This window comes from Protopterus annectens, chromosome 12.part0 (genome assembly GCF_019279795.1).
Source record: "Protopterus annectens isolate FY-2018-M chromosome 12.part0, PAN1.0, whole genome shotgun sequence".
Classification (NCBI taxonomy): Eukaryota; Metazoa; Chordata; order Ceratodontiformes; family Protopteridae; genus Protopterus; species Protopterus annectens.
The window spans coordinates 138,927,857-138,954,374 of NC_056746.1; the positions used below are offsets into that span (position 1 = coordinate 138,927,857).

Genomic DNA, 26,518 nt, shown 5'->3' on the forward strand with positions numbered 1-26,518 from the left:
GGGGGGATATCCCACAGTGATCAGTTTATGGTTATGGATCTTACTTGTGGGGTTTTTAGCGAGACATTTGACCCCCATGCCCCCACTATGGTCAGGTCAAGGTCAGAGTATATTATCTCTCCGTATTAGGAGAAGTGACCAGTTGCTCCAGTGCATTTGAGTTAATGAATTCAAATCAAGGGCTGGGGGCTTAGGGTGTTGGGGCTAGCCCCAGTAAGGCCTAGTCTAGTTTGGGGTGAGTTGTTTATAGGTGTGATTGGTTGGTGTTTGGTGTGACATTCATATCCTCCGAATGCTCAGGTGATGGGGGAATGGGATTTGGGGTTCTGGGAGGGTGTATCAGTTGTATGGCAGTTTTGCCTATGGTGAGTAAAAGGTAAAGTGTGTATATGGTGCTTCATGTAGCCTTCAGCGGTAGCCTGTCGAGGTGTCGGTTTATGAAAATGAAATGGACCCTCCTTGTGGTTGGTTGCGGCCTGGAACTTGAGGCCGAAAAGCATGATATGAGGTATAGCCTGGTAGCGCTGGAGTGCTCTCAGGAGCCTTGAACCAGGTTTCAGTTACTGCACAGACATCGATGTTCTCCATACTGAGAAGTGCTTCGAGAGCAATCATTTAATATATTTCCTCATTTGGCACATACCTTTACAAACTTCTCATCAAACTTGAAAGGCCCCAAAATTTTTACTAGGAAAATTACAGGACTGAATCATGTAAACTATCTGAATAGACTGCAAATTCACAAATCTCTGTGTGGTACCTTTTTGTAATTCTCCATGCCACAAAAGACCCTATATTGCTAGATCTGCTTCATATCTGCAAACTTGTTGGTACCATCAATGCTTACACAAAGGATCTCAATATTTCTTGCCATATAAATAAAATCTGCTGATATGTTATACAAGTAAACAAATGCATCCTTTACCTTTGGAATAAACCTGCCTTGCATTTAAGACAATGCAATGCCTTTGCCACTTTCAACACTAGTCTTAATGACTGGATGGTTGAATTACTTTTTGGGGTATTTGGTATAGCTATCCTTAATCAGTGTAACATATTGCCTGTGATATTAGGTTGCTAATACACTTACAAGTCTTTTGGTTTGCTTTGGCTAGTGATCATTGTGACAATATAACGCAAAATACATATGAACCTTTGAACCTAATTGACTTCATTCACTGCAAAAAGGTGATAGTTTATCAGATGTTCTACCTCCAACACAGTCTGAGATATAAATTTGAGTGAGTACAGTTGGGATATAACTAGCAAAATGTCATTTTTGCATTTGTCTTCGGTCAGTAGCTCCTGAGGGAAGGAAACATATGGAGTACTGCATGGCCATTATGCTTCTAACACCTGCTAGTACTCACTTTATGGGACCAAGGATTTTACCCTGCTATGCTTACCTGTATGTCTGTGACTATGTTAATCTGGTTGTGGCCCCCAGCTTTATTTCATTCTCTTGTGGAGGCTAGAAGGCATGTCTTCATTTGTGTGTGAGTGTGTGCATGCGTGCATGTGTGTGTGTGTGTAGGGGGGGGGGCAGTACAATCTGTTGCTTAAGTTCTTGTCATGTGGTATAACAATCGAAATGCAGTCAAAAAAATCAGAGCTGTTGGTGGCTCTTCTAGTGCCCAGGGTTGTTCTCCAACCTGGTGACCCACCTCCTCAGCTTTTCCTCTGAATATCAGAAAAGGTCATCCTGGTAACTCTAGTGTGCCCAGCTAGATCCAAACCCTCAATGGAAAAAAATCTGGCATTCCACCTGTACTAAGGAGATGGAGGACTTTTAGATCTGGCATTCCACCTGTACTAAGATGGAGGAGTTCTAAATCTGGCACTCCATCTGTACTAAGGAGATAGATGAGTTTTAGATCCGGCTTTCCACGTGTACTAAGGAGATGGAGAAGTTGTAAATTTGGCACTCCACCTGTACTAAAGACATAGAGGAGTTCTAGATCTGGCATTCCACCTGTACTAAGGAGATGGAGGAGTTTTAGATCTGGCATTCCACCTGTACTAAGGAGATGGAGGAGTTCTAGATCTGACATTCCACCTGTACTAAGGAGATGGAGGAGTTGTAGATCTGGCATTCCACCTGTACTAAGGAGATGGAGGACTTTTAGATCTGGCATTCCACCTGTACTAAGTTGGAGGAGTTCTAGATCTGGCTTTCCACCTGTACTAAGGAGATAGAGGAGTTTTAGATCTGGCTTTTCACCTGTACTAAGGAGATGGAGGACTTTTAGATCTGGCATTCCACCTGTACTAAGATGGAGGAGTTATAAATCTGGCATTCCACCTGTACTAATGAGATGAGGAGATCTAGGTCCTAATGCTCCACAACTACACTCTCACACTATATGTCAGAATGAAAATAAAAAGCTCAATTCTATGATCGAGTTCTCTTTTCTAATAGAAGAAGCACTAGGTCCTAATGCCATCGCTCTATTGTCTCATACATTTACATGTTCAGAGAAAATTAAAAGATCTGCTGATGACATCCACTAACATGTTGTGCCCATGGCGATTGTCCCCTTTGCCCTACCGTAGCTGTACTTCTGTAAGAAAGAAGGTCATTTGACTACCCGAGTATTACCATGTAATATCATTTAAATTTTTTACAGATGCTGAGATGCCACACAGTGTAAATACTTTCCCAGTTCATCCCAGCTAAAGAGGTTGTTGATGACAGCAGTATATGATGTGATTTGCACCATGTGTATTCCCTTTGCCCTCATCTGATGTGAATGTAATAAATGACGGGCTATCGGAGCTGTTGGGTCTGTTATGGTTTCTGACTCAGAGTTTGCTGGTGAGGTCTTAGTAGGTCTGCTTTAGTATCACAAGCATTATTATAGCATCCGTACCCTATTTATAGACTATGCCAAGGATAAGTTTGTATCTGGAAAACTGCAACACCGGCTGTGGGTATGCTGCATTTGTCACAGAGTTTATATATATAATGAACAACCATATCTTCCATAAATATATTTGCACGAAACTTTTAGTAGTGTGCTAAAGTCTGCTATCCTGTAATAGTGCATGTTGTTACCTACCAGGCATCCACATGCATGAAATTAAGATCCGTTAAATATCCCTTATATGAACACTATATAAGATCCGTTAAATATCCCTTATATGAACACTATATAAGCTCCGTTAAATATCCCTTATATGAACACTATATAAGCTCCGTTAAATATCCCTTATATGAACTCTATATAAGATCCATTAAATATCCCTTATATGAACTCTATATAAGATCCGTTAAATATCCCTTATATGAACACTATATAAGATCCGTTAAATATTCCTTATATGAACACTATATAAGCTCCATTAAATATCCCTTATATGAACACTATATAAGCTCCGTTAAATATCCCTTATATGAACACTATATAAGATCCGTTAAATATCCCTTATATGAACACTATATAAGTTCCGTTAAATATCCCTTATATGAACACTATATAAGCTCCATTAAATATCCCTTATATGAACACTATATAAATATCCCTTATATGAAGACTATATAAGATCCGTTAAATATTCCTTATATGAACACTATATAAGATCCATTAAATATCCCTTATATGAACACTATATAAGCTCCATTAAATATCCCTTATATAAACACTATAATATCCCTTATATGAACACTATATGGCCGCAGTTAAATATCCCTTATATGAACACTATATAAGCTCCGTTAAATATCCCTTATATGAACACTATATAAGATCCGTTAAATATCCCTTATATGAACACTATATAAGATCCGTTAAATATCCCTTATATGAACACTATATAAGATCCGTTAAATATCCCTTATATGAACACTATATAAGCTCCGTTAAATATCCCTTATATGAACACTATATAAGATCCGTTAAATATCCCTTATATGAACACTATATAAGATCCGTTAAATATCCCTTATATGCACACTATAATACAGAGTGTTCTTTGCAATGTTGGTGCTTTTATTTTCTTTTGTTTTTGGTTCAGTTGTCGCTAACATTTTGCTCTGGATCAAACAGTTCACATGGCAGACAAATGATCGTAACAAAGCATTTAACATAACTTTAATTCACTGTGATGGTTACATACTGTTTTCCCACTGTAAATAAAGTCTGCCCGCTGCATGGCACAGAGGAATTCAACCTCAGCTGTGACCCAGATGACCCCAAACTGATTAGCATTCCCAGATACTTAAGGAGCAGATAATTGAGGATAGGAAGAAATGAATGATTCTGAGAGAGATAGGCAGCCAGGTTTGCTGCTGTTATTGACAAGTTGGGAGAGGATGAACATAGTACATGTGTGCCAGACACTGTTTGGCTGCAATGACGTAACTCATGCCAAAGAGCACACACTGTATATGTGCAGAAGCTGACATGACAGCAAGATTGGTATTGTGGGCTGACCCATCATCTGCCACAGCATTTAATCAGAAAACCATAATGGCTGCGTAGAAGACAACCTCCCACAATAATTCCTACTGGATGTGGAAGAAATGGGCTGACTGGATCATGGAGAGGTTGACAGCTGTCAAGTAACTGGAGGAAAAGAATATGACAAAAAAATTTACACAAAAGGTGACTTCTTTGTGTAAATTTAACCTGAATGAGTGCCACCATAAAAAGAAGGGGGCAGGGATTAAATATAGTAAGAAACAAATAGAGAAAGACTTGAAAAACTGCAAGCTAAGCAAGTATGAATTTGGGTATATATTATCTATGCATATAGCTACTTCTAGAAATGAAAAACACATCATAGATCAAAAACGTTGTGTGTGATCACAGCAGATTGAGAACTTTAACCAAAACCCCTCAAAAAAACTAAACAAGTATTTTTGCAGGAAGCAAATCCATGCCACCACTAAACACATATACTAACGTCATGGCTGAACAAAAGGAGAGGAAAGAAGAAGCTCCCTAGAAAGTGAAGAGTAGTTTCACACAGACTGTGAGCTTATCACAATGCCTAGAACTCGCTATGTTATTCACAGAAATATAATACCAGCCACTTAGGTTCAGGCAGTTGAAACACAATCGTCTGGCCTCTGACCACATGCTGGGAAGCCACAGACAGACACTAATGTATGAGTGTGGAGCTGTCAGGACAGCATCCAGTGTATCATATCTGGAATGTGGCACTGAATGGATACAGACTGTACACAATTCATGTCTCTTCTTTATGGGTGTATCTAACTATAAGCCTTATAAGCTGCGGTACAACTTCTTTTTTCTACATAAACAATGTGAATCTCTATTCAGTATTTTCCCAGATAAACAGCTTTACAGTAAAGCATATCATTTACATACATAACCCACATATGTAATCACAAGATGTGGTTAAAATTAAAGGGTACAAGAAAGTCATCAAAATAAATAGCTGCATGCAATGTATGTTGTTATTAAATACTATTTAAATGCTAATAATATAGGTTCATGGGTTGGTTGATAGGTTGGTACTAGGCTATCGGCCCTAGGGCCTATACAAGCCTAGTCAAACAATTCCCTGGATAATTCTTCCCACAATATTTACTTTCCTGGACCCCTGTCTAGCAGGGCAACTGACGTGATCCCTGGGGTGAATTTCCTATCTCCCATCCAATCATCAAGGTTCCTTTTGAAGATGGCCAAGGAGGCGCTCTGCTTGACATGTATGGGCAGTCTATTCCAGAGTATGGGGAGTCTCTGGGTCAGGAACCTATCCCTCCACCATGTTTTGTTTATTGTGATGACAAGGATTAGATCCCTGGAGCGTGTGGCTCTGAGGGATTGGGATTTCTTTAAGTGTAGCATGTCCAACAGCTCAGGGTTTGACATGGCCTTGTATGTTAAGCAGAGATCACCTCTGAGTAGACGATATGCCACAGAGTATAGCTGGAGTTTTTTTAGACAGTCAGCATAGGGCATCTGCTTTAGGCCTGTGATTCTTTTAGTGATGTATTTCTGCGGCCTTTCCAGCTGTTGCAGATGTCTTGTGAGGTACATAGCAAACAGGGTGCTGTACTATAATGGGTCTAATGAGGGATGAGTACAGTGAGTACATATGAGAATTTCAAGTACATAATGGTTTTCGTGTTTTCACTGTTGCAGTCCTGACAGTTGGGATTTCCTGCAGTGAAAGCCTTCAGCTGGCCTGACTACCAGAGAAACTTATTTTGCCTCCCAGGCTGGCAGATGCCTTAGCCAATGTCAGCATGCTCAGGTTTAACCTGCCTGCATAATCACTTCAGTCTTTTCTTGCTGCTGGTGCCCAAAGTAGACTTCAAGTGCATCAGTCAGCCCACAGCAGAGAGACGTTGTTGTCAGAAAGACTTTCTTTCTTCCTTGACTCAGATAAAGTTAATAATTGTCTCCTTTGTGGTAAACAAATTCTACACCGAGACTTCCATATGCTTTGTGTCACTTGCTTAGGCCCACCACGACATTCCTAACTGTCGATTCTGTGCTAGGTTGAACACTAGAACTATAAGGCATACAGCAGAGTTTTAGTTCATTTTCTGAGGCAAGAATCTGTGCAACCATGTACTATAGTATCCGCAGGTCATTCCAATCTCGATTTACCTAAACACAAAAAAGATAAGAAACAAAAGCCTAGGTCCATGGATGACAGTCATTTGCCCCCTGACTCATCTACTAGACCTGTGATTGTTGAGGAAGGTGAGGTGCTTTTTGCAGCCCCCTTCAACTTTTGATTCAGTGACCCAGGCTTCTCTCAAAACCCATTTGAAGTTGGGCATGCCTTCAGTCCCTTTGACTTCTACTGCTCATACCTTCAGCTCATTGGTTGGGTCTGAGACTACTCAGCAGACCATGGCTTCTGATGAGCAACTGCTAACTGGAGACTTTTCATGGCCTAGGCCCATTCTGGTGTGTCTTCAATCTAAAGAGTCAGGTGCCAGCACGTTGGATGCTCCCAGGCCTAAGGCCAAACCCACACCAAAGAAAGGCATGGTGGCAGGGCCTTCATCTAGGCCTATGGGATCCCAATTTCAGGGACCGCAACAAGATTGAATCAATTTGGCTGAAGACCTCATTAACATTATAAGATCCAGAAAGACTTCAGGGGATATTACCCCAGGGAAAAGAAAAAGAGACACACCCCTGACTACCACCATGACCCTCTGCATTCAGAAGAGGAGTCTGCTTTAGAGGACTCTGCTTCTGAATAAGGCCCCACTTACACCTCATATGAGGAATCAGATTCAGTGGAAAATCTCCTCACTGCCTCCCTGCCTGAAGACCTCACTTTTGGGGAAAGTCTTCATGCTATGAGATAACATTTTCAGTGGGAAGCACAAGAATGCCCACAGGACAAAAAGAGAGTCTGGAGTTTGTAGACCTCCCTGAGGACAAACCCCTAGCAATCCCACCCATCCTGGAAGTAGTGAAAGATGTTTTTCAGGATGCTTCCTTAAATCCTTAGTCTTTCCCTCCTGCACCCATAAAGCCTGACTGGTTCGACAGGGTCCAGGCCTCACATAAAGATCTGTTCAAAAACCCAAATGCTGACCCTGAAGTGGTCATCCCAGGCCCTAAGGGGTCCAGGACCAGTACCTCTAGGAGCCCTTTACCTACTGATAAAGAAAGATTTGGAAAGAAAGTGTACACTTCTGCTACCATTACTGTCAGGGCCCTCAACTGTCAATTCCACATGATCAAATACCAGTAAACAATTCATGATCAACTAAAACAAAAGTTCTCAGGTCCAGAGGATAAAAACCTTTCTAAAGAATGTTTAGATCTCTGCCATTCCAATTCTCAAGTAGCTCCAAACTAGCCCAGAAAACACTGGTTTCCACTCCTCCTCCAGCTCACCAATCAAAAACCTTGGCAGTTACTTGAGCAGGTAGATTTCCTCACTCAATACAAAGAGAGGATTGTGCACACCAATCTGCAGACTCTAAATCTTTCAGCTTCGATTATCCCACAGCATCAAACTGCTACACCAGTTTAAGTCAACAGGTGCAAAATACTCTGAAGGAATCCAGAAGGCCTAGCACTAGGAAATCTTACCCAGACAAATGGAAAAGATTCTTTATTTGGTGCAAGAAGCACCACCATGAGCCAAGCTTAGCTAACATTTTGACTATCCTGGAGTACCTGGCAAATCTAATGGATAAAAGCCTTTCCTACTCCTGTATAAAAAATACATCTCTCAGCCATCTCTGTTCACATTCCTGTTCTTCCTCCAACCTTCTCATAACCCCTCCTGAATCATTTCCTTAGGGTATCATTCACATTAAGACCCCTAGGAGGAAACCCACCCCTCCATTGGACCTCAACTATGTGCTAGAAAATTGACTTTGCCTCCTTTTGAACCTGCAGCTAATGCTTCTTTAAAATGTCTCACTTGGAAGACTGCTCTTCTTTTAGTTATTACTTCGGCTAGAAGGGTCTCAGAGTTACAGGCCCTAATGGCAGTAGAGACTTTCACTATCTTCCATAAAGACAGGGTCTCCCTGAGGACTAATTCCTCCTTTATGCCTAAGGTGGTAACTAATGTGTCTTTGACTCAAGCCATCCATCTGCCTACCTTCTTTTGTCAAACCTCAGAACAGGGGAGAAAGAACTCTGCACTCCTTGGATGTGCACAGAATGTTACACTTCTACCCAGACAGAACAAAATCCTTAAGAAAATCAGATCATAGGAGATTACTAGGCTAATGGCTCTGGGGCCCTTACAAGCCTAGCCAAGAGTTTATCCCCAAAAGAGAAACCTCAATCTGCATCTGTTACCTCTGTCAGTGAGGGACACAGGTGGAACCCCTGGGACAAATTTGCTGTTGCCCATCCACTCATCAAGTTGCACTTGAAGAGGGTCAGCAACATACTCTGTTTGTCATATATGGGGAGTCTATTCCAGAGACAGGGTAGCTTTTGGGAGACAAACCTGTCTCTCCAGCAGGTTTTGTTAATGTCACATATTAGATTTAAGCCTTTTGATTGGGTACTATGCAAGGAGTTAGACTTATGGATATGGAGCATCTCTAGTACAGCAGGATCTGTGATAGCCTTGTAGGCGAGACACAGATCACCTCTGAGCAATCTGTATGATACAGAGTAGAGTGATAGTGATTTCAGCCTGTCCACATAAGGCAGGTGTTGGAGGCCATGGATTCTCTTTGTGAGGTATTTCTGTGGCCTTTCCAGTTGGTGCAGGTGTTTGGAGAAGTACATACCAAATGGGGATACCAAATGATCATCTGTTCATAACCTTTGCTTGTGGATCTGAAGGGAAACCAGCCTCTAAACAGACCATTTCCAAATGGATTTCCCACTGTATTTCTTTCTGCTACAACTACCATGGCAAGAAACCCCCTGATTTTGTTAGATGTCACTCTACCAGGGCCACAGCTACTTCTACAGCTTTCCTCAAGGGGATCCCCACAAAAGACATTCAGGAAGCAACCACTTGGTCTTCTGTGCATACCTTCACAAAGCACTGCCACTGGCCAGCTTTCTCAAAATCCAGAACAGGATTTACCTCTGCAGTCCTGCAGGGAATCCTCTCTTCTCCTTGATCCTCATCCACTCTCATTTAAGCTTTGGGAATCTTCCCAACTGTCAAGACTGCAACAGTGAAACAAGAAGAACATAGTACAGTTGTGTACATTTACCATAAATGTAGATGTTCGAGTGTATTCACTGTTGCAGTCCTGGTTACCCTCCCTCCAGCCCCCTGTTTTCTCTGACTATACCTCTACTTTCTTTTACTATGCTTAAAAGCCTTTTTGGTGTATTTGCTTTTGGTTGGAGGTATATATTTTTGTGTGTTTAATTTTATTTGCTCCGCATTTGGGGGGCACCTGACATCTGAGGCAAGAAAAACTGACGTAATGGCATCGGCTGCATGTTTTATACCCCTGATGACCTGATGTCATGGAAGAAGGGACAGCAACTGATGCAGGACCCAAGACATTGTTAATCAGGCTGACTGAGGGAAACCTGCCAACAGATTACCCAAATGTAATGAGTGCAACAGTGAATACACTCGAACATCTACATTTATTGTAAGTGTACACAACTGTAATTTCTACACCTCGTTATTTTGTCTGTTCCATTTTGGCCTCTGAGCTCTGTGTGACAGTCATTCCCCTATCCAATAATAATCTTTTCATTCTTCCCACCATCCAGCATCTTAGTGCACCAGGGATAGGAAGTGAGATTCAGAGACTGTAGGCCATCATACAGGCATGGTGCAATGCATGCTATGCCAGACTGCACATCCAGCAATGCCTGCCTATGATCACCTTGGCAACCTCATGCTTTCATGCTTTGCTCGTCACATGGAGTGCACCTGTAGTATGATGTATAGGTGTTGTTCACGTACTGCTACAGTGGGATTTGAACCAAAATCTGTCCCTGGAATGGTCAAGCACACATTTCCTTCTCACTTCCACCTCTCCATAGCTGGATTTGCCAACATCTGCCTCACTAATTCATCCCAGGTCACTGTAGCCATGGCTTTTCCCCCTTTTGCATTACCAAGAAGTGTCAGAATGTTAAACATCACCATTAGTTACATATTTATAATATTATATATATGTGTGAATGAATGTATGTATGTGTATACATATATGTACATTTTATAAAAACACACACATATTAATGGTGTACAAATCATAAAAATATCCTTATTAATGCTACTTGATATAATGCTAAAACCTGCTAATCACATTTTGCATCTCTATTTTCCTTTTTTTCTAGCATGTTTATGTGATAACCTCATGCCAGCTGAGGCGACTGGAATCAGTCAGTCGATCTCCCATCTATTCTCATATAACAGAAACAATTCATGGAGCAAGTGTCATCCGGGCATTTGGAGAGCAAGATAGCTTCATTCAGCAGAATGACAACAAGGTGGATGAAAATCAAAAAGCTTCTTTCCCTGGTGTAGTTGCAAATCGGTAAGATGTATATACATACACTCATCTGCTTACAGGCATTCAAACAGAGGCAGAGTGAGAGGGGGGGAGAGCAAGAGAGAGAGAGAGAGGGGGAGAGGATGAGAGAGAGAGAGAGATAGAGAGAGAAGGAGAGAGAGAGAGAGAGAGAGAGAGAGAGGGAGAGAGAGAGAGAGAGAGAGAGAGAGAGAGAGAGAGAGAGAGAGAGAGGGAGAGAGAGAGGGAGAGAGAGAGAGAGAGAGAGAGAGAGAGAGAGAGAGAGAGAGAGAGAGAGAGAGAGAGAGAGAGAGAGAGAGAGAGAGAGAGAGAGAGAGAGAGGGAGAGGGAGAGAGAGAGAGAGAAATGGTTTCGATGATTATGGTCTGTATCACTTATTTCTTGCTATGTTAAACCCATTATTACTATTACTCGCTTTCACAAAAAGACTTTAAAATTTTAACTTGCTTGTTGCATGTTATGTGTTTATCCACTAAAAATGAAATATGTTTAAAATAAGGCACCTAGTAATAGGTGAAAATTACAATTGTTCTATCATCCCTGGTTTGCAATTATCGTATTTTATGCTCCTTCAAAAGATTCCTTCAGCCCTACAATTTTATTACCCTTTGCCATGGATTTTTTCCTCCTAAATATATGCCCCCCAATCACACCTCCCTACATGGCAACTAATTCTACAGAACCTTCATTTTCTCCCAGATTAGAAGGACGTCTGCTTTGATTGACAGGTCATAGAGCAGTATCTGTGGCTAGAGATACAATGTTACTGTGCTTCCTTGCAACATAGAATCCATGCTCTAGGAATGTGCTGATACTGGCACCAAGCACATAAGCATCCTTATCATGAAACACGGTACCATGTGTTATGACTGTTTCCACTGCCATAACTGCTCACTAAGGGGAAAACATTGTAGCCAAATGAGTAAAAACCCAGCATAAAAAACAACATAAATATCAGCACTCCTGTCAAGCCACTTTTCTACATTAAGGGACAGATTAATTTACTTCTAATTAAAAAACTTCTCCATACATGCCATGCGATCGATTGTTTACGTCTTCATCTTCGAATTTGAATTTCAGATAGCAGAGATGCTGTGTTGTGTCCAGAAAGAGGGTAAGAATCAGAGCAAGCAAGCCATTTCAGGAGCAGAGAAGGATTCCACAAAGGTAGGAGCAAACTTGAGTTTTCCAGCTGTGGCACTTAGAGACCTTCCTTCATAGCTTCTCGCCACAGAGAGGTAACATTGTTAATTGGCCTAGCAAGCCACTTCCCTTTTCCTTGTGCTGGCAGTAGTTTGAACACTGAAATGTGGACACTAGCTTAAAGTCTTAACTTAAGAAGGCTGGGTAGGCTCAAGTTTTTACCTTGGTCAAAGCTAACACCAGAAGGATAGAGTGTATTTCAGATTAATTAACTGCCAAAGTAAATTTCCTCAGTGATGTAGCTTTTGATGTAGCTTTTGTGTATAGATTCTACTAGTTCAAAGTCCTGTATGCTTAGAAGGTTGCATGCTTTATAGTTGCTTTCCTCAGAGCCACTTTTTGAATTGTCGATCATAGGTTGTTAGTCTCCCTGGTGACAGCAATGACATTGAAAAATACTTATTTTTTAAAATGATAAAAAAAGCAATCGACTTTGTGAAGGTTGCACATATCCTTTCCAGATTGATCAGTCACACCAGAAACGTGAATTTCTTGAGATGTAGACTAAAGTCTTTTAAGTTTAAAATAACTTTATTGCAACTTTTTTAAGGACTAACATTATATGAATTTAGGAATGTAATTTACTTTGTGATTAAATTTGTGCTGAGTAATTAGAACATTGATTTGCTATGATTTTTTTCCATCCTGCCATGATGTAATTATTACTTGTCTGGCTGTTTAAAAACATGTGTCTCTGTGTTATATTAATCACTACAGTGTAGGATAGTGTAGTTATGCATACTGTAGTGACCATTAAAATATAGTGTAGTTATGAGTACTGTAATGGCCTTTGCTATGCAATGTAGTTATAAGTGCAGCCATATAGAACTATTATAGTGAATATGAAGGAGTATCCAATGTTTCAGGAAAACTAATACTGTAAAAGGAGATCTGTAAACCCGTTAGTATGGCAACAGATTACAGAACCTGTGAATCTGTGAAGCCATTGTATAAAAAGAAGCATTGCATTGAGGTGTGGTAGTACGGGTTAATGAAGTGGGTTTGCAATGAGACTAGCAAAATAAGATCTTTAAAATTGGGAAGTCTTAGTATGTCTGAAAGATGTAGTTGATCATGTGCTAGAGAAAGGCTTTTAGCTCTTGTGCATCATATAGAGAAGCAGATAATACAGTGGAAGATGCACTCTCACTGGACTGGTTTCTTGAATTTTTACTGTGCTGAAAGTCTGTTGAAATTCATGACACAAAGTAGTTGTACACATGGGGGACACTAAAGATCAGCGCTCAGCTATCCCTGTGAAGTCTTTTGCTGCAGTACAGTTCTAGAGGGGAATGCTAATCTGAGTATGGTTCTTGAGAGATCCTGTTCTTTGGCACAGTTCTGGAAGAAACTCATAGCATGTAGAAATTCTTAGACATTTCCTTTGCACAGTCTTAAAGATATACTACACTGAAGACTGAATGGGAATATGATGCATTAGCTAAGTCTGAGGTGGTAAAGATGTGTACTGAGATGATAAGGTGAGATGTTAATTACTTACTTTGGTGGAAGGAAATAAATATAGAAACCATAACAGGATAAAACTGAGTGCAAACAAAACTAGTGAGGATGCAATATAAAATTAAAGGGAAAAAACTTTGTTCTTCATTGTCAGTGTTACATCTTTAATGTATTTGAGTGTGTTTTTTGTAGAAAGAGAGAAATATGAAATTTATATGTAGATGTTTTGTCATTCTTAATAGTTAGAAGTATGTGTTAATTGAGTGTCGTACTTTGCTATGTCCATGGAGTTTAAAACAAAAAAGATAACAATGGTTGCATGATGAGCAGACTGTATCTTTAGCCATTCAATGTTTTGTGGTTTTCTGTTTAACTGCTTGGTAGGAGTATCCTTTATGTGATATATTTTATTTTTTTACCTCTGATTCTTTAACTATTTGTTGGAAGAAAGGGACAGATTGAAGTGCTAGAGTGTTTCTGCTTATAAAGGGCCTAGCTAGTTATAACTTGGTACAGATTGTAGGTATGGCACTCCATACCTTATGCCAAAGTGATGTTTAACTTGAGCCGTGACCACAAGTGGCTCAAGTAGTTATAGATGTTTAGCAGTGTCACATGCAAAACTGGTGCTGTAGGTCAGAATAAAAGGTTAGTTCAGTGCACTTTATTTTATATTAAATTCTATATTGTGATTCCTTCATACAATTTGACTTACATTTCCTAGTTGTTAAAAAGTCTGTGAATTCTGCTATTGATTTATATATTTTTGATTTATAATTCTTTACTTTTAATTGTTTTGTCACTGAAAATGCATCCTTTAAATGTGTATCATTGATTTGCTGAAGTATTACATATCTTGTCCAATGTACTAAATGCTTTGTGTATATTAAGGTACAGTACATTATAACTTTGGAGACTTGTGTTCCTCGTGTAAGAAGATGGGTTTGCTTACTACTGTTGGCAATAAATTTGGACTTGCTGAGGATGGTTTTACTTGTGCAGTTGGCACAACTTGGAAAACTCTATTTTAATGACTAGGCTGATGATAAATCATGTTTAGCAAAGTGCAAGTAGCACACATTAAGGAAAGGAAGTACCCTCTACTAGTATAGCTCACTTGACCTATATCAAACTTGATGCTACAGATGACACATTTGTAATTCAGGATTCTCAGCAGATTGAGGATTCAAAGGGCAACTAGAAGAGAATTGTATCCTTGCAAGCAAGTGATGTAGGTGGTAAAAATGGTGAGGTTAATAAGACTAACTGTAATTAAGATTATTCTTTTATACAATTGGAATATCAAACAGTACTGAATAATAGGTGAAAAATTAGTTGGGTAAGAAATGATTTATTAGTAACTGGAAATTAAATTATTGAAGGAACTAATACCCACTTTTACAGAGTGCTTAAAGAACATTGAATAGTGTTATGACAGCAAAAATATAGGATGTGAGAGTAAGGCATTAGGAATGAGTTTCATGCAACTAACTGTTTTGTTTAGCTAATGGTAGTCACTGTTTGTGCTGTAGAATTTGAAAGCAGTGTTAGTACCATAATTGCCTTTGGTGCAGAAGGCTGTGGATGCTACTCCCGCACCAAGTAGATGAAGTGCTAGTATTGCATGCCCTTTCAGTTGCTGAGTATTTGATGCATTTTAAGGGGGAAATAGGAGTTCTTCACTATGTGTACCCTCCTTTGTATGAGATGCCTATGAACGTGTTGGTTTGTCAGTCATTCATTGCAATATTAAGAGCTTACCATTTTTTTAATATAACATAGGCAATTTATTTTTCAAGGGCAGCAGGCAGTGAATTTGTAGATGAAACACTGAATATAAAGTTATTTTCTAGCAACAACCTCTTCACTGGTTTCAGATCTCTTTAATGTGGAATTATTCAGATGAGTTTTACTTCTGCAAAGATTCTGCATATTGATTGATATTGGTGGATTGCATGACAGAAGTTTGAGTGGCCCTTTATGGTTGAAATGTTCTGAACTGGGCAGTTTGCCATTATTGGTTCATATGATTTGTTTCATTGCTTAAAGGAAAAATGTTCAGAACTATAAATTTAAAACACACTCTAACAAGTGGAGTTGTATTATACAAGGGATATAATTCAATTATTATATAGTATAATCAATACAGTCAGGAAGGTGAATCAAAGAACTTTTGCATGGTTCTAGAAATGTGTGCAAGGAGTCTATGATTTGAAAACAGCCCAAAGGTAAACTTACCCTGCCACTGGCCAGATGTATTTTCTTTGAATGCGGGTTTCAATGCTGTTTCTGTGAGTGTGGGTTTCAAAGGTAGAGAAGTTTTAATGCTAAGTCTCTTTTCATTGTAAGACTATTGCTTTGTTTAGGTTTAGTAAATTTCTATCAGTGTTTGTGCTATAAAATTTGAAATAAAAGTTGTAAATGAAATCCAAATATCTGTAATCATTGTAGAAGTAAAGCATAAAGCAGTATGCACACTGGGAGATTTGAACAGTGTCTATGACAAATGGGGAAAAATAGCCAAGTATTGGGACACTGGAATGGCCTTGGGTTTGCACCCTGCAAACCCTTGTTAAGGGACTGCCAGAAAGAACAAAACTGATTGATTTTACTTGCAAATGTGAGCCTCTTCAGTGTTGTTGCACAGCTTCCTGGCCTTTTGGCTAAGATTAAGTGCTACAAATCATCCCATTATATAATATAATCAATTGCACAACTCTCATCAGCTAATCTTCCATAACATGCAATACTTGACATAAAAAGATATAAACCATTTTGTATCAAAGGAAAGTATATAACACACCAGTGAGTAATGTTCGATATATGAATAAAGTGAACTAATACAAAGCTTTCTTATCTGGCTTAAATAGTGCCCCAGATATTAATAATCCTGTGATGTTCCAAATCATCAACTGAATGACTTGTAACATATTTCAGTCTGCTAATTCCCATGACAGCAGAGTTACATTTGGCTGTACACATGTATTTCTTGGGCGTAAGTATCACCCTTATATCTCACAATGCTCATGTGCCCACAAATCCTTCCCTCAAGCATTTGTTTTATTTGACCAATATAAAATACTCCACATACACACTGCACTAAATAATTCCAGTTGTAGTACATGAAATAAAGCACTAAATCAAAACTTTTTGTATCATTAGTCTTAGTAAAATGGTTGGTTTGTATTACATTATGTCATACGATCCTGACATAAAACCATCACAGTCTCCTATCATCTGCTAATGCCTTCCATCTTACAGCCAGAAGAAAAATAATTAAAATTCTTATTTCTCCTATAAAAAGATTTGCACTTTGAATCAAGGATAGATTGATTGCCAAGTAAAATATAACAGTATTTGTTCACAGTCCATCATATCTTAAAATAATTTGTTCCATGAGCAGTATAAAACCAGCAAGTATTATCACCGATCCTGCTTCCATCTTCGTATTGTAATACCTGTAACCTTGTCAAATTTTGAAACTCACCACAGAGCCTGGTAATTTCATCAAAAGGGTAGCCTCTTTGTGAAAATCTCTGTACCAGTTTATCTGACACTTTAGTATACTTTTCTTTTGTATCTTACATTTGTCTGAGCTGGATGAACTGTGATTTAGGGGTATTTTTTAATCATGGCAATGATTTTGGATGACAATTGCCTTTTGTACAAAAGATTAATCTTAGAAAATGGTTTTCTTTAAAGTGTAATACAGAGGGACTGATGTAATGTTTTGGTAATCATTGCATCCAATTTATTGACAGTGATGCAAGATATGAATTACCTTTTGATGATCATAAAGGGTCCTGCATTCCATATTCCACTCTTCTGTTTTCAAGTACCTCACAAGTTATGGTCTCCTTAATGCCGACCATAATTGCTGCCCTATTTCTGTGTTGTCTGAATTACTCACATTCTAAATCTCCATTTCCTATGCTTTTTTCATCATTTATCACGATTTCTTTCACACCAACTGTATCATTCCCCCCCACTTTTGTGTCACTGACTTTCACTTCCCCATTTTTTAACTAAACTCGTATTACTACTTGACATGATCCCGCAGCATTTCCTGACATTCATTTCTGCCTTGTTTAGTGGTCTTGTCTTCCTTTTTAACGTCTGACTCATAGCCCACATACTCCTTTTTTCTTTACATTTCTTACCAAGTTTACATTCTGCATTTCTCAGTTATTTATTTAAATTCCCACATGCTTCTGTCAGTGTTTACCCAAATCCTCCTGATGCCCTTTTTAATTTCCTCCAGTAAGTATGCAGCCCTCTTCTTCTAGTTTAATGATATACTTCTGCATTCGAGATTTCAGCAAGATTGTCTCAAAGAGTGGCAAAGTCCATCAGAGGCACTGATCTTCTCTCTTTTCTGCCCCCCCCCCCCCATTTACCCACTGGTCTATATCTATGTTCAGCAGCTTGCTTTCTGAGCCAGATGTTATACACGTCAATGTCATCCTTCTTTTGACTTTGCACATGATACACCAGAAACGTCGCTGCATATTTAAATTCACTGCATGCCCCGGGTGCTTCTGTGCTCCTCTTTAGTCCCTTCTATGATGTAGGCATTAGTATCGCTTTTTCCTTCTTCATTTGCCACATTTACTATTTTCAGGCTTGCTCTGCCTAAATCCTGTTCCTTCCCACCTTCACTTTGAGATCCTCTCCTTTAGTCACACCTTCTTTTACCTCCCCCCTTCTCTATTCCATCTCTGTTCTCCTGCCCAATTCCATCTTCTCCCTTTTACTTTCTAACACTGAAAATTTGTAAGAAGACCCCTACTCCTTACCGCAAAACCATATTGGAACATGCCATGCAGACACTTAAGAACATTGTAAAAAACATAAAGCAGAGTAAGGACTTAAGGTTGTTAGAGATACAAAGGGAAACTACAAATATTGCTTCAGTTATGTCAGCAAATTAAGGAATAGTGTTCAGCAGTGATTGAGATTATCCATAATAACATCAACATTCTAGTCCCAGCTGAAACATTTATCGCTGACTTTACCCTACCTACCCACATTATTGTGTCCACTAGCCCTGAAAATTTAGTTTCCCATGTAATGACCTTACTACCTCTTAGAATTCCTGTCAGAGGCTAAACATAATGTTTCTGTGGGACCAGATAACATACCAGGCTATATTCTCACCACTAGAAAGTATCTACTGCCCAAGACGCTAATTAAAGGGTTCAACCTCAGCCTATCCACTGGGTTTGTCACTGATGCCTGGAGGATAGCCATTGTGATTTCTCTAAACAAGGATGGCCCCTGTATAGACACAGGTAATAATAGTCCCATCAGTCAAACAAACCTTCTATATAAAGCCATGGAAGATATCATAGCAGAGCTCATTTATAGAGATATAGCTATCTTAACTGATCTAGACCCCAATTGTTCTTCTGTTCCTAGTTTGTCTCCAACCAAATGGCACAGGCTTTGAACTTCCCAGGTATTCTCTTAATCTAAACTAACTCAACTTCCATCATCTTGGCCATCTTTCAGGCTTTGCATCCACCTGCACCCCACAAGCCCTTAAGCTACATAGCCATAGCATACCTAGAGCATAATTCTTCTGCCAACTCCTTTACGTCTCATCCAACAATTTTGTTTTCAGGTTTTTCCTACTCTGTTTTTTTTTCTACTTTTAATTCTTTTGTTCCATGATTATGTGCTATGGTTATATAACAGAACTTACCCACTATCTCAGCTGTTTTTGTATCTGTTCACAATAACAGAGTCTAGTCATAACTGCCTGGTATTTCATTACTTTCCTTATAATTACAGTTTGAGGAATATTGTCAGTGAGTTTGAATGCTTTGCTTTAGTCTAAGAATATAGCAGTGTCCTGATCTGACTTGATAATGTTAAGAATAATTTCTGGGAAGGAACAACAAATCCAATACCGTTGCGTACAGGATTTAAATTATTATTGGTCATTTTTGATTTCTGTAGTGTCTCTTCCTGCTTAATTTTATATATATATATATATATATATATATATATATATATATATATATATATATATATATATATTGTCAAAAGAAAAATATACTTTAAAAATGATCAAAACACGGTAGGTTCAGGTTAAGGCACTTTAATCTTGCAGCAAGGAGACAAAACATGCTAATACAGAGTTTGTCTAACTAGAAACAGGAAATGCTTATATTTTTATACACTTTCTAATAAGACATTGCCTACCAAGCTGACGTAGTGAATCACAAGTTTTGTCATCATCATCTACTAATAATTGCTTTCATAAAATTCTGCTGATTTATCAATTTTTGTGAGAAACTTCCTAAGGAAAACAACGTGGCCTTGGCTACCACTGGTTAGATACATGCAATGTTTCCATTCAAGGTACTATGGCTAATTCAAGCACAAAGCAAGCAGTTCATTTCTCTAACAATCCTTTGTCTATACTATCTCTAAGCTTCTGCAGCTGCACATGTTCTCATACTTCGAACAGAGCTGATTGTTTAAAATCATTACATTTACAGGATATAGCATTGTTCATTCATTCTCTCCTGATCTAGCAGATAAGCACCTGCTTCTCAAGTACATTTCCAAAAGGCATAAACATAAATATTGCTGTGCTAGCAATTACTAGGTCAGAGGGCATCTTGCAAGTTTCAGAAAGCACACTGCAGTTTCAAAAAGCATCTTTTCAGTCTCATATGAAACTCAAATATATATAAAACAGTGCATATAAAATAGAATGAAAAACGTGTTAACTTATTTGGTTTCTAATTAGCATTAAGCATACACACATTAATACATATTTTTCTGACATTTCCCCCCTGTTAATACTTTTTAATTCTATTTTCAAAAAGAATAAACAGATTGCTTCTTTTCCTAACCTCTTCCATTTAGGATTTGCCATTAAGAAAGTCATTCGCTTTAAAACTTTATGAAAGTGTTTCACATTCCAACAGTTCTTCAAATTCAGTACTTTGATGCATAGTCTCAGAAACTGATATATCTATAAATTCCTTGATTAATTTTTTTCATGCAGGGGATACCACAACAAACACAAGCTCCTATCAGGAGCAATCCCACACAAATGGCAATCAAGATGTTCATTAGGATGGAACACCACCCCCCAAACAAATTCTGGAAAAAGTCCATCAGAGGGTTTGGGCCTGGCTTGGTCATGGCCGACACTTGCTGTATCACCTCAAGGTGGTCATTTATTTCGTGCTGATGATCTGGTATATACGCATAGCACTCTTTTTTGATTAAAGCGCACTTACCACCCCTCGCCGCTAGGGTGAAGTCAAGAGCCATTCGGTTCTGGAGCACTACAGTTCTCATAGCATTCAGTTCATCAGTTAGCAGTTCAAGAGCAGAAAAAGTTGCATTACTCATTACTTCAAGAAGTTTAGACAGTTTTCGCAGCTCCAAAATCAATTTAACTGTGCCATATGCAGATAATATGCCTGCCCACGATATGACAGCATCACTCAAGTCCATGTGCGTCAGTTTGGTACCCACAATATGATGGCCTTTCCAGCCTGCCTCGATCTGTCCCACTGGATTTTCAGGCTTTTTAACAGCTTTCTTGGCCACATCTCGGGTATTTCGAATATTTCCCTGAGGCAAGACTGCAGTGTGTCGTATGGCCGGGACCAAGTACCCCAAAAAAACAACTGCCTGACCAATTCTCAGGTAAACATTTATATGCTTTTTTACCACACACAACATAACAATCCTCTACCTTAGTAGTTACTTTGTTACAAAATGGCTGCCCTGCATGAAACATTTTCCTATCTATTACAGATAACTGTTTAAAAAGTACAGGATTACGTTGCACTTGGTCAATAGTCTTATGCATGGATTTAAGAAATGAGTCATAATTTGAACTACAAGTTCCACCCATGTTGTTTGCTTTAGTATAACATTTATAATGTACAGTCACATTACACTTGCTCCAACCCACTTGAATTGTGTCATTCTTATAAAAACATACAATTCCCTTTTGTGTCACAGGCAAATACAGTGCTACCTTATCATATGTTTTAATAGATACTGTGTCATAAACCAGATTTTCCCAGGTCTCATTGACCCCTAGGGGGATAGCAGTCATTATTAACCCCCCATATGCTGTTGGTATGGCTGTACAGATCCAGCAGTTCGAAACATTAAAAGTCTCAGCATACACACGTGTAATTGCCTGATAAGTGTTAAAGTTTGGGTGCCAGTCTATGTTCGGTTCATCACGTTTAATCAGTTCAACTTTTGTGGCAGGAAAAAGGAAAGGCCACAGCAAAAAGAACAATGTTATCAGTATGGCTACCAGAATAATCATGCAAGTTTTCTGAGGTTTTTCAGTGTTCCTATTCACTCTGTACCTGGTCATTTTGTTCTCGTTGTACAACAGTAACAAGGTTTTTGTCCAGTTCAAAGTTCTTAACCAGTTTACAGTGTGTCAAATGAATCCAGGATGCTCGCTCTGCGATCTTGACTGCAGTGGGTGTCGACAGTAGTACCTGGTACGGCCCTTCCCACTTTGGAGAACTCCAATTTTTTCTCTTCACTATCTTCACCCAGACCCAGGTGCCTGGGGCTACTGCTGCTTCCAACGGTTTCGTTTGCTCTTTATCTGAAACAGAATTTAACTGCAAAAGTTTGTTATTCAAAAATCACCTCATATACCCTGCAAGTGAACTGTCAGCCTCCTGCTCTGCAGACATGAGAGGCTTCCATTGAGGTGTATAATATACCCTCCCAAACAGAACTTCAAAACGAGTTAACCCTTTTGCATTTGGAACAGTTCTCATGCTCAACAGTGCCAGAGGTAAACAGTGCACCCAGTTCTTTTGTGTCTCACTAATCAATTTTCTAAGTTTATTTTTCAACACCCCATTATGCCTCTCTACTAATCCTGCAGATTGGGGGTGGTATGCACAATGGTTTTTCAACGATATCCCGAAATAGCGACTAAGTTGTTGTATAGTTTGATTTACAAAGTGTGTGCCATTGTCACTATAAATCTTTTCCGGTATGCCAAATCTAGGAATAATTTCTTTAACAAGGACTTTTGCAACAGTAGCTGCATCTGGATTTTTAGTTGAAAAAGCTTCCACCCATTTGGAAAACATATCTATAATGACAAGGCAATACTTCTTATTTTCGCATTTGTTCAGTTCTATAAAATCCATACAAATAGTATGAAATGGATACGGTGGTATAGGGAAACTCCCTTGCTTAGGTTTCAATGCCACTTGTGCATGATGCTTGTTACAAACATGGCATGTTGCACAAAAATTTTTTGTGTAATTAGTAAATCCATACGTTGTAAACACTCGATTCACTAACTGTACCATCCCCCCTGTTGAGACATGGCTCTGCCCATGGCTCAACAAAGCTGCATATCTAAACAAGTTAGATGGTAAGATTGGTTTCTTTTCTTTGGAGATGTACAGTCCCTTTTCAAGGATTGCTCCTCGTTTTATCCACTTTTGTTTTTCTACATTTGTAGTAAGTGTCTGCATTATTTTTAACATTTCTAAATCTAAAATCTCAGATGGTTGTAACTCCTCACTCAAAAGAAAAACTTCTGAAGCTGAAGCTGCTTGTTTTGCAGCTGTATCAGCCCTCACATTACCTTTTGAAATTCTATCCTGTTGCTTGGTATGAGCTACGCATTTGCAAATAGCTACTTTCTGAGGTAACTGAATAGAGTCTAACAGATCTAAAATAAATTGCGCATGGTTAATTGGTTTACCAGTAGATGTTATCATTCCTCTATTTTTCCACTGCTGCGCAAAAACATGTACAGTAGAAAAAGCATACTGACTGTCAGTAAAAATGTTTACTTTCTTACCTTTTGCTAAGGTACATGCCCTCGTCAAGGCAATCAATTCTGCTGCTTGTGCAGATAAGTTGTGTGGTAAAGACTTCGCTTCTAAAATCTCGGTATCAGAAACTACTGCATACCCCACTAGATTCTGTCCTGTAGGACCCCTTCTGCACGAGCCGTCCACATAGTATGTCACCTCGGCATCATCCAAGGGAACATCTGTAAGGTCTTTTATAGGAAGTGTCTTTTGCTCAATCTCTTGCAGGCAGCAGTGTGGATTGCCATCTGCAGGGGTTGTGAGCAAGGTTGACAGATTCAAAGTTGTGCATCGTTCAATTGTCATATGAGGTTGGCTCAACAGTATAGTCATACAGGAAAGATGTCTAGCAGGAGAAAGATATGCTACTTTTTCTTGCAGTAAAATAATCGCGACTGCATGAGGCACTCTCAATGTGAGAGGGTGGAACAATACTACTGAGGCTGAAGCCTGCACTGCCATTGCAGCTGTGACTACTGCTTGTACACAGTGGGGCAAGGATCGTGCCACTGGGTCTAACTGTGATGAATAGTAAGCTATGGGGCGCTGTTTGTCCCCATGCTGTTGTGTTAATACTGATGTCATGTAACCTTGCTTACAATCTACAGTTTGGAAAAATCGCTTATGATAGTTTGGTAATCCTAAAAATAAGGAAGAAGCTATCAGCTGTTTCAGTTTGCAGAAAGCTGATTCTGCTTCTGGTGTCCACTGTAATAAATCCTGTGCTGCCATCGGCTTTTTGAATATCAAATTAGTCAGCAGAGCAGACTCCAAAGCATAGTTTGGTATCCAACTCCGACAAAAGTTAGTAGTTCCCAGGAAGGACATCATTTCCTTCTTGGTAGTTGGTCTAGGTGCTTGTAATATTGCTGTTTTTCTGTCTTCATCTAATATTCTGCCTTCTTTGGATATTACATATCCCAGGTATTTAACCTGTTTTTTCCAAAGTTGCAGTTTGTTCTTGTTTACCTTGTGTCCTTGAGTAGCTAAAAATTGTAACAATGCTATGGTATCCTCTCTGCATTCTTGCTGGGTGGGGGCTGCCAGCAGAATGTCGTCTACATAAAGTAAAATCTGACTAACTTTCGGTGGGATAAATCCTGCCAGGTTACTTGCCATTTCTTGTGCGAATATCGTTGGACTTTCACAATATCCCTGTGATAGTCTTGTATATGTATACCGTTTCCCCTGAAATGTAAATGCAAACCAATGTTGGCTGTCTGGTTGTATCGGTATTGAGAAAAATGCATTGCTAATATCTACCACAGAAAAATACTTCTGTTGATGTTTCAAATCATTCAGTAAAGTGTGTGGATCTGGCACCGTTGGTGCCCTGGGTATAACTGCATCATTCACAGCTTGTAAATCTTGGACCATACGCCATTCCCCATTTGCTTTCCTAGCAGGAAATAAGGGTGCATTACATGATGAATCAGGAGATTCTATTAAGACTCCTTCCTTAAGTAAGGCTGCTGTTATAGGTTTGATTCCTATTTCTGCATCCTTTCTTAAGGGATACTGTCTTTTTTGAGGTCTAAATGCTGATTTTGGCATAATAGTAACTGGTCCTGCTGTACGAATAAGTCCTACATCTGATTTCCCTGTTGACCAGAGAGTCTCTGGTATGTCTCGTAAGGCTTTTTCCTCTTCCTCTAGTAAGAGTACTACTCAGCTATCCTCACTTGCCTGCGAGTGCACAGCTGGGTGTGTCTGTGTTATCCAATTCAATTTCTGCTTCTGTACTCCTTGTTCAGAGAGTTCTACCTCTGTCTGTTTTTCCCACCTTGTGACTTTTTTCCCTAGGTCTGCCCACTTTAAATTTCTATCTTTAGTCAAGCTTACATGTGGTAATCGATTAGATTTGTAAAGTGCTAAGAATTCCTGGGGCAATGAAGAGCTTACTACACTGTTTCCTTCTGTGTCCCAGTACAAATTTCGTAATACTAACCTATTAGCATGGTTTCTAAACAGTTCTTGCTCATATTCGTTATCAGGTCCTGGTCTGTTACAGTAATATAGAGTGCAATGCAACAAATGCTGTTTATCAGTGTCAAGGGAGGGGGATTTACTGATGGCTACATTCATCAGTTCTTCGGTTACTGCCCCTGGACCAGTCGTAACTAAGTCCTGGCTGTACCAATAAAATGTTTTGCACTCCGGTCGCACTACAAAAGTATCCATTTGTCACTGTGCTTCCATACCCTGCATAGTTGGAACTACGGCTATGCCAAATATCTACATTAAGTCTCTGCCCAAGAGATTCACTGGGCATTTTGCAAAAACAACAATTTTGCTTTTCTGGGTCATTCCTGAAACAGGATCAGTTATTGCTATGTTGTGGGAGAGAGGCTCCCGAAACAGCTGTCCATTAGCTGCTTTCATTAAAATGTAGTCTAGTGATTCTGAATTTTCTGGTAGTTTGGAAGGATGTATCAGGGTCCGTGAAGCCCCTGAGTCACACAGAAATTTGACTTCCCTCCCCTCTACCAGAAGCATAACTTCCGGTTTTGTGTCTGCTAAGTAGAGCTCTAAGCTCAATAATGCTAAGTCCAAAATTTCATTTTCTTCATCATCTATGACTTCATGTACATCCTCTACCCCTTCCGTCACATCCTCTACCCTTGCTACCACATTTGCATTTGTCTTTTCCTGTCCATTCTTATCCAGTGATTCTTGACTATCATATAGTCATTCCTCACCCTCCTTATCTTCCCTGGTTACCTTCTTATTTAGCCTGCAATCCCTTGCCAAATGTCCCTTTTTCCCGCATTTAAAACATTCACCCCTTTTCTTTCTCTCTTCAAAGTCTTCTGATCATTTATCAGATTGTTTGTTTCCCTGGGTATTTTTCTTACCCTTCTTTCCAGTTTGTACTACAAAGACTTCTGACCCATCTTCTACTGCAAATACTTGAGTTTTCTTCTTCTTTTTGCTATAAAAATGCCTTTCGGCATGTCTTGTATATTCAAGTAATGACTGTAGTCTACTTGTACGATGATCTACCATGTGCTTTGTAATAAAGCTGCTAATGGGTGCAATACTGCCTTTTAAGAATGCATTCTTTAGCTGTTGCTCATATGGGGAA

At 39.3% G+C, this 26,518-nt stretch overlaps 1 protein-coding gene across 1 annotated transcript in view; it reads left to right on the forward strand.

Annotated features, from left to right (window-relative positions):
* Positions 1 to 26,518, forward strand: part of LOC122816398 (multidrug resistance-associated protein 1-like) — a 786,965-nt gene that overhangs the window by 652,694 nt on the left and 107,753 nt on the right. Inside the window, exon 24 of the mRNA XM_044089156.1 lies at positions 10,731 to 10,930. Coding sequence (XP_043945091.1) covers positions 10,731 to 10,930 — 200 coding nt within the window. The remainder of the gene's footprint in view (positions 1 to 10,730; positions 10,931 to 26,518) is intronic.